The sequence below is a fragment of the Arabidopsis lyrata genome, assembly GCF_000004255.2.
Source record: "Arabidopsis lyrata subsp. lyrata unplaced genomic scaffold ARALYscaffold_1, whole genome shotgun sequence".
NCBI lineage: Eukaryota > Viridiplantae > Streptophyta > Magnoliopsida > Brassicales > Brassicaceae > Arabidopsis > Arabidopsis lyrata.
This window is the reverse complement of record NW_003302555.1, coordinates 21,574,909-21,583,517: the sequence shown is the minus strand read 5'-3', so window position 1 is coordinate 21,583,517 and position 8,609 is coordinate 21,574,909. Positions and strand designations below refer to the sequence as shown.

The window sequence follows — 8,609 nt, the reverse complement described above, 5'->3', positions numbered from 1 at the left end:
ACAGAGATGATTGTGTACCAACTTGGGTCATATGTACGGCTGCATATTAAAGAAGTGCCTCTTGGTGCTGCCTCTAAACTATCCTCCCTTGTGAACACATTGAAACCCATTATAGGATTTGGGCTTCTGCAGCATGAATCCAAGATGTCGGTTCTGCATTTTAGGTAATCACTGTTTAGATATCTGTTTATTGAGACCTTGTATGCTGAGCCTCTTCTCATCGCCTTTGTTTATGCTTTGCAGCGTAAAGAAGTATGATGGTTACGAAGCTCCTATTAAAACAAAAGAAGAGCTTATGTTCCATGTTGGTTTCCGCCAATTCATCGCAAGGTACCAAATTTTTTCTGCTTTAAAACTACTGTAGTAGGTTTTTTTGTTTGCAATCTTTAATAATATTTGGTCGGGGAATTTCCAGGCCGGTATTTTCAACCGACAATTTCAGCTCAGACAAGCACAAGATGGAGAGATTCCTGCATCCAGGGCGTTTCTCGTTGGCTTCAATATACGGTCCAATATCTTTCCCACCACTTCCTTTGGTTGTTCTGAAGATTTCTGAAGGGTCGAATACTCCTGCCGTGGCTGCCCTTGGTTCCTTGAAAAGCGTTGACACCAACAAAATAATTTTAAAGAAGATAATATTAACTGGGTAATGTTATTACTTTCCTCTTCCCAAGTACAATCACATATTCTAGTTTGCATAGATACTAATGTTCTGACTTGTGAACTGAGGAGAAAAACTACATAATCTATGGTAATTCTAAGCTGTTTGAAATGTGGTTTGGTTCAGGTATCCTCAGAGAGTGTCAAAGATGAAAGCATCAGTCAGATATATGTTCCACAACCCAGAAGATGTGAAATGGTTCAAGGTAACAGAGAAAAGTAGAATCGATGATTGAATAATTTACGTATTATTTCATATATTAAGCTAAAGCTTGGGGATGGAACAATGTTTGCATGTGCAGCCTGTTGAAGTGTGGTCAAAATGCGGGCGTCGTGGTCGTGTGAAGGAGCCAGTGGGCACACATGGTAAATCATTAGTATTATTAGAAGAGACTATAGAATTGAGTTTTGTTTCTGGAGTTTTACTTATACATGTGAACTTTGCAGGGGCAATGAAATGCATATTCAATGGAGTGGTTCAGCAGCATGACATAGTGTGCATGAACTTGTACAAGCGTGCTTATCCCAAGTGGCCTGAACGTCTGTACCCGCAGCTTCTATGATTCAAATATATAAAATGAAGATGATGATGTTCAAGTTTCTCTGATTCTACTTTCGTAATTTATGGTGGTGGTTTAGTTGAAGTCCTCCAGTTTTGTCCTGTATGTGATAAAAATATACAAGTTTTTTCCTTCATTGCTCACAATACATTTAGAATATGAGGTTGAACCATTGATAAGCTTAAGTGTTATGATAGACATACTAAAAAAGATTTGAGTTGATTTGTTTTTGCTCCGTTACATGTTGATGCGTGTCTTCTTTTTTTCTTATTAAAGACTTTGTTTGCTTTTGTGCTTGCTTGCTCACAATACACTAAAGATATTTAATTAATCAGCATCATTTAAGGACAAGAGAGGACTAATACTTGAGCAAGAGATTCCAAGAGATGGACGTTGGATCAATAATTATATCATATAAACCCATAATTCACAACATTCTAAATTTATCGAAAAAATGACAAAGCAAAAAGGCTATTATGCTAAATAAGCTAAACAAACAGATGTGGTGTCATTGTGGTTCGTCAGGGGGTTGGTCAGGTTCAGGAGGCGGAGATGGTCCAAACTCGAGGTTTGGGTAGACACCCGGAGGTCTCTCTCGGGGCTGGATTGAGAGCAACTGTGTTGAATCACCTACCACATCTGCCCACCCGTAATGTGGCTCAGCCCTTCACCAAAACATGATACCAAGATAGATTAATAAACCACAAAGGTTAGATTATATGTTAAGATGTAAGCTCTCTCTCTTACTCGTAGTATGTTTCTTCATCCACCACTATGTCCCAGCTTTCTCCTGTCGTACTCTTTCCGTACTTGTGAACCTTTCTGCTATCAAAGTTCTAATATTAGGCCTCCGTTGTAAAAATATAAACTAAATGCAGTTTAAAGGTAAAAAAACATCTGAGGCCTAAGCAATCAAAGTTCCTTACCCATTTCCAAAGTGTTCCTCTCCCCATGTTCTTGACCAACCTGGAAACGTGAGATAATCGGGTCAGGCGGGATTACAATCATAGTCAAACAAGGGAATTTAGGGAAGAAGAAGAAGAAGGAACTGACGGTCGCTGTTAGGTGATACATGCCATGTCTCCCCCTGACGTGAACCAATCCCACTGAAAAATTTCTCTTCCCACTTGTCTCCCCATTTGGTCCCCAACTCTGTCTCAGCCCACTTGTCTGTCCTGGTAGTTCACCAATAACAAAATCAAAATCATTAAAACAATCTTTTTGATCTCACAAAAATTGATGTAAGTAACTCCCATATGTGGGAAACTAGAGAGTAATTAGAATAGAAAACCATTTTAGAACAGATCCTCTTCCATCATAATGTTCCCCCCACTTCTCCCACCATGACTGCTCATTTAGTCTACCATACTTATGTGCTCCTTTCTCTGTCCACCCTTTAGCATCGTACTTCTCCCACCTGGTTTTCAGTGAATGATATTTAGTCCAGTAGCATAAGCTTCTCCCTTATATCAAACAAAAGCAGACACTACTAGGTAATTTTAGCAATTTTTGTTGTTATTGACCTACCATTTCTCGTACCAACCAGCATTTTCGGTTCCTGATTTTGCTTGCTTTTGTGCACTCCTTTCTATCCTCGCTAGATTACTGAAATTTGATCAGGTTGACAATGAGAGGACTGTAAGAATCTAGAAACGTGAAAATGTTAGCAAAGATGCTAAATCTGGTAAAGGGAATGTTAGAACATAGACCTCCACTCATCTTGATGAAGGACTTCTTGCCAAGTTTCCCACCAAGTGTCACCCTCGGCATTTTTACCAGATTTCTCCACACCTACAAAAGTTCACTCCACTGAGATGAGAATTTGAAAACATGAAAAACATAGACCTTGACACACTCATTAACCATCAGTATCAAAAACCAAGGGATAAAGGGGAAAGGGAAAGGAAGTAGAGCACAAAAAAACTAAATAGCAAGTGACCTTCCAACAGTTTCAATGCTCCTAATTTTACCAACTTGGTAAAACGGCCTCCAAATTTCTACACCTATCAAGCAAGAGATGATGTTTTCCAGAAAACAATAAGGATAGGAGTACCATACCTAATTCTTTGTATCCAGTCCAGTCACTTTTCTCCCACCACTGTCAAGGATATCAATAAATCCGATTAAACGCGTCCACCTGGGGTGATACTTCATGGGGTTACGAAGAATAACCTCAAGATAACTAGACTCAGGGAACAATAAGAATGCAATCCCAACATTTAAGATGGCATAAATCCTCTAAAAATAACTTGATAAGGTTATTCTCACAAAGCAAGCCCTAGTCAAAGTATATATGAGAAGAAAAGCTAAGGGACTATGTCAAAATCTAACACTAGGGAAACGATTTGTACCGTTTCAGTCCACTCAGAAGAGCCGTCGTGAGATCGACCACCCATCCTTGTCCACCTACATCTGTAACCATTATCTCCCAGATCATGTCCACTTTCTCTAAACCAACTACTGCCATCTTCATTAGTGCCAGACTCATTCACATTCTCATTCAACAAATCAATGCCCCAATCCTTTTCATTAGCAATCCCGGTGTCTACAATTATTAAAAAACAATCTGAAACTTGTTAATTAAACCCTGGCATGGGCACAAGAAGCAAAGCTAGCACGCGAAAAAAGAAGAAGTAAATAACCTCGTTTAGGCGGAGTATCACGGGACTGAGGGCCAGTAAGCCTTGGAGTACAACGAGGGTAGAACTTTTCTTGCTTGGACACAAATCGAGATCTGACAATTGAAACATAAACAACATCAAAAACTACCAAACAGCATTGGTTTTGTTTTAATTAGAGGGTTCTACACGTTTGAGCAACATTCATGAATACCACAATAAACCCAAAATTCGACCAATATCTTACTTTGGAGAAGCAAATGGCACTGCAGAAGATGAAGTTTTGATTCCGGCACCGTGGGCACTCGTCTTCTGATCGAAACGCCGTTCCTCCGACTTCTCAGAGCGGCGAATCGGTGCCAACATATCTGCAAAGCACCTAAATCTTCTCGTTTGATAACCATCGAAGCAAAGGAGTTTCCTTTTCCACTTCGTTAGGCGCAATTCATGATTAACGCCGAATCGTCGGTGCTTGATATCGAGAAGAGAGACTGCGGAGCTAGCCGCCATTTCGCTCATAGATTCGCCATGGAAGTGAAATTCGAGAAATGAGAAACCCTAACAAGCGAATTTGTACAACTCTCGATTCGTGGAAGCGAGCTTAGAGAGAGAGAGAGAGAAAGAGAAGTGTTTCAGTTTTAGTTTCAGTTTCAGTTTCAGTTTCAGTCCAGTAGAGAAGAGAAAGCCCGATACGAGATTATATATATTCTGAAAAATACGCTGCTTAATTAGTTTACTTTAATTTTGGAGTATTAAATTAAATTGGCTGTATTATTAATATATATATACATTTTAAAGTATATTTTAGAGAAAACCTTTTGATTTTTTTTATAATAATTATTTACAAAGAATGTCATCGTTTATATCATGAATCCAAATAATTTCTATGATTAATTATCTACTATCCATATAACCAAACACAATTAAAAGATTTTAACATTCATTATAAAATATATCCATATAAAGATCCACATTTAATAATGTAAATGTTTAGAAGATTTGGTTAAGATTTAAAATTATGATTTTTCTATCATCTATGTATGATTTTTTTAATTGTTTTGAATCATCATATAATACGTAAAACTAAGACAAATATCAATTTTTTATCACGCATATATTGTGATTCAAAATTTAAAAAGTTGACATATATCTCAATTAACGAAAAATGTGTGTTTAACGTCTCACATCAGCTAAAATATTTAGACAATGATTCAGAATCACATTATAAAAAAGATCAAAATGAATCCAAATATGGATGAGCCGTAAGCTTAACTTAGCAAACATCCAAATTTAAAAGTTTGTACACAGTTCAATTTGGTTTTTAGTTAAACTGTTTAATTTTACCAGATATAGTTAATTTAAATTTTTTAAAAGTTTTAAATATTATAATTAATATATTTAAAATCAATAAAAATTTTATTGAACATTTAAATAGCACATCACATATTACATTGCGGAACAGAGTTACATGGCGGGATAAATTTGAATCAACAATAATAAAAAATTTAAATACCATTAGCATGATGCTTCAATAAGGGTTATAATACGGGTTATTATAAAAAAAGGTTGGCTGATTTTATAACCATAAACTAGTTGCATTCTTAGCTTTCCCCCCTAACTTTTTGGCTCCTGACAATTCCACCATTAACTTAGATAATTCTCACAATTTCAAAATGTACTTTCGGATTCATCCTTAAAAATACGCCTCCAATTGAACCGGTCATTAGACCAGGATTAACCACAAATCCACGTTTACTGAACCGTGACTACGATTTACCCGACTAAACACCCATTACCCGTTAAGAAAACGACGTTGTTTTCATTTCTCAAATCGGGTTTACAAATCGTCAAGGTTAAATCTCAAATTAGGGTTCGTGAGAGAGAAAGAGAAAAGGGGATTTGGGGATTTTGGGATTTTTGGGTTCTCGATTCTTAAATCTAGGTGGGAATTAGGGTTTCGAATAGGTTTTCGATTCAATATCTCCATTTCTCGAGCTACAGTAGGGAAAAATGAAGAATTGGTGGGATGAAGGGTTGGTTTATCTAAGCGATCCAGATGACCCCGATTTCTATCCTCCAGACCAGCATTTGGAGGGGACACCAGGAGGAGAGACACGAAAACCTGAACTGGAAGCAGATGAGTAGTAGCTCATGGTGCTCATTTTCTTAAAATTTCAGAAGCTCTGAAGTGGAATGTAGAACCCTAAACGCCCAAATCGATTTTGTAGAAGAAGGAGAATGAAAACGACGTCGTTTTTTGCTTAGGTTTTTGATGAGTTAAACCAGTGGAAAACGACATCGTTTTCTTAACGGGTAATGGGTGTTTAGTCGGGTAAATCGCAGTCGCGGTTCAGTAAACACGGATTTGTGGTTAATCCCGGTTTAATGACCGGTTCAATTGGAGGCGTATTTTTAAGGATGAATCCGAAAGTACATGTTGAAATTGTGAGAATTATCTAAGTTAATGGTGGAATTGTCAGGAGCCAAAAGGTTGGGGGGGGGGGGAAGCTGAGAATGCAACTAGTTTATGGCTATAAAATCAGCCAACCCTATAAAAAATGATACAATTTGCAAAGTTTTATATATAATACATAATCTTAAATTTTTTTAAAATTACAAATTTTAGAAAACAAATAATCCGCGGTGTACCGTGGATCAATCTCTAGTCATATTACAAATCTTCTCAACTATATATTTCTTAAGTGGATTCACATTTTCTTTGTTGTATGGCCAAAATATTTGTTGAGCAATATAATTAATTTAGTGCACAAAAAAAAAGCTAGTTATTCCAATCTTCGTTTGTTCAGTCTTCTGTTAGATTTTTTAAATGACAACTATTTGTTATAATAATTTTGTGAAAATAAGATAATAGTTTCAAGGTTTTAATTATTCATTTTCTTTTCTTGTGCGCACTATTTTCAGGTGGTAGAGTTTAGAGTCTATAATTTTTTTTTTATTGTAAAGATAAAATTATGGTACAACTCTATAAAAAATTGCAATTAATTAGGGTTTCTTGTTTCTCTATTTATTATTAGGGATAATATTATCCCACATTGGAAAGGACAAGGGATCTTGACTAGTATATAAGATATATGGGCCACTCCACTCATTGTCAATTAGTTTTGAGTTGGAAACCCATATTCTAATATGGTATCAGAGCATGCTTTTATATATATATATATATATATAAAACCAATTCATACATGTATCAGAGCCCGATCCATACATGTCCAATCCAATCCACCATCGGCCTGGCCCAATAGTTAGTCCACCGATCCATGCCCGAGCATACCGAGATCAATGGCTAGAGCCATCATCTCGAGGGGTCGTATTAGGGATAATATTATCCCACATTGGAAAGGACAAGGGATCTTGACTAGTATATAAGATATATGGGCCACTCCACTCATTGCCAATTGGTTTTGAGTTGGAAACTCATATTTTAATATTTATGCCTTGTTTTGGATTTGTCCTCCAACTAGTCTTCAGTCGATAAACTCTTCCCGGATGTTGTACAAGTTGGACAATTTTATGTGGTATCCCTATGCTCAATTTGGTCTAACAAACTACCCACTAATTTGTAGATCTTATTCATTAAATTTATGTTTCTGAAACATGTATTTGGAGGCTTTCCTATAGTTCATTTTGCATCATCGGTTTGTTGTGGTCATGGTGATTAATCCGAGTCCTAATTACAACTAATGGTTATTAGATCATTCTCTCTTAATAGAAAGAGTTTTGTCCTCGAAAATAGGACATTTTCATATAGATGAAGGTAGTTTATATCCATGCATATCTCCATTCCGTATGTACTTCAATTTGATTGCGATGTGTGTCCTCACCTTAGCCTCTTTGAAGAATTGTTGATCCTTTTTTTTGTCTTCCACTTGTTTTATATATATTTTAAATTTATTTGTCGTCCCAAGCATATTGATCATGGTCTTAAAGTTAGACCTATGATAAGTAGCAATAGAGCAGGACTTACATTAAGGGTTGGTCAATAAATAACAATTTAAAATTGATGTATACAAAGAAAAAAATTGTCATCTTATTTGCATATTTTATCGAGGTATAGTCCACAAAAAATTACAATTGAGTGTCTAATCACCCTAATTTTGAGCCTATTTTTATGAATAAAATATTAAATTAAATTCAAAAAAAAATATACGTTTTTACATCAAATGCACCGTTTGGTAGATGGAAATTTAAAAACTGAAATAATGTTTATGAGCTGAAAATATGTTTACAGTCTTGATCGGAACCAGAGTTGAAGACCTTCGTTGTATCTAATGTCTCCCATTAGTCGGATTGATGAGAGTTAGCTAGTTTCTTATTTGTTTATCGATCCAGCCTATTAATTTTGCTGCGATGTTCGGCTCTGCCTCATGTCTCCGATCATTTCTATTTCTCCAAACTGCATAAACTGCAACGTGAAAGACTTGTCTTGCGAATTTTGAGTCTTATGCCCGAGGTACACCGTAAACCTGTTTAATGCAAAAAATTTATAAACTTTAAATTGTTCAGTTTGACCATTAATTTTTTAAGATATTAAGAAATAAGAATAAACAGAAAATGTTCGAAACTAATGGTCAAACTGTTGGACCTTGATTTTCAAATTTGTGTGAATATAGATGATCAAGTTTCAATATAGATAGCCCAAGCAAAAGGTTCAAAATTCGTGTGGTTGGATCCTTAATTAGAAGTGTCGTTGTGAGGTTGAACCAAGTCACTACTACCAACCTAAGAGCTTTCTCTCCTTGGTTTGAGTTTA

The 8,609-nt window shown here is 36.1% G+C and overlaps 2 protein-coding genes across 3 annotated transcripts in view; one reads left to right on the top strand and one right to left on the bottom strand.

Annotated features, from left to right (window-relative positions):
• Positions 1-1,465, top strand: part of LOC9327300 (pre-rRNA-processing protein TSR1 homolog) — a 4,934-nt gene extending 3,469 nt beyond the window's left edge. Inside the window, 7 exon segments of the mRNA XM_021012548.1 lie at positions 1-20; positions 22-164; positions 244-330; positions 416-646; positions 788-866; positions 963-1,026; positions 1,108-1,465. The exon segment at positions 1-20 is cut by the window's left edge and continues 10 nt beyond it. Of these exon segments, the coding sequence (XP_020868207.1) occupies positions 1-20; positions 22-164; positions 244-330; positions 416-646; positions 788-866; positions 963-1,026; positions 1,108-1,223 (740 nt within the window). The 3' untranslated portion in view covers positions 1,224-1,465.
• Positions 1,466-1,585: 120 nt separating this feature from the next.
• Positions 1,586-4,514, bottom strand: LOC9327299. Of its 2 annotated transcripts, none has more exons than XM_021012547.1 (11): positions 4,086-4,514; positions 3,863-3,954; positions 3,572-3,765; positions 3,279-3,318; positions 2,930-3,011; positions 2,748-2,825; positions 2,512-2,637; positions 2,274-2,395; positions 2,147-2,186; positions 1,968-2,045; positions 1,586-1,885 (listed from the first exon to the last, which is right to left on the bottom strand). In XM_021012547.1, exons 1-11 carry the CDS (start codon positions 4,355-4,357, stop codon positions 1,729-1,731), a joined length of 1,281 nt encoding a protein of 426 aa, XP_020868206.1. In that variant the 5' UTR covers positions 4,358-4,514; the 3' UTR covers positions 1,586-1,728. The 2 variants fall into 2 exon arrangements, with proteins under 2 accessions (XP_020868206.1, XP_002891237.2); XM_002891191.2 differs by having other exon boundaries at positions 1,968-2,042; positions 4,086-4,513.
• Positions 4,515-8,609: the final 4,095 nt, after the last annotated feature.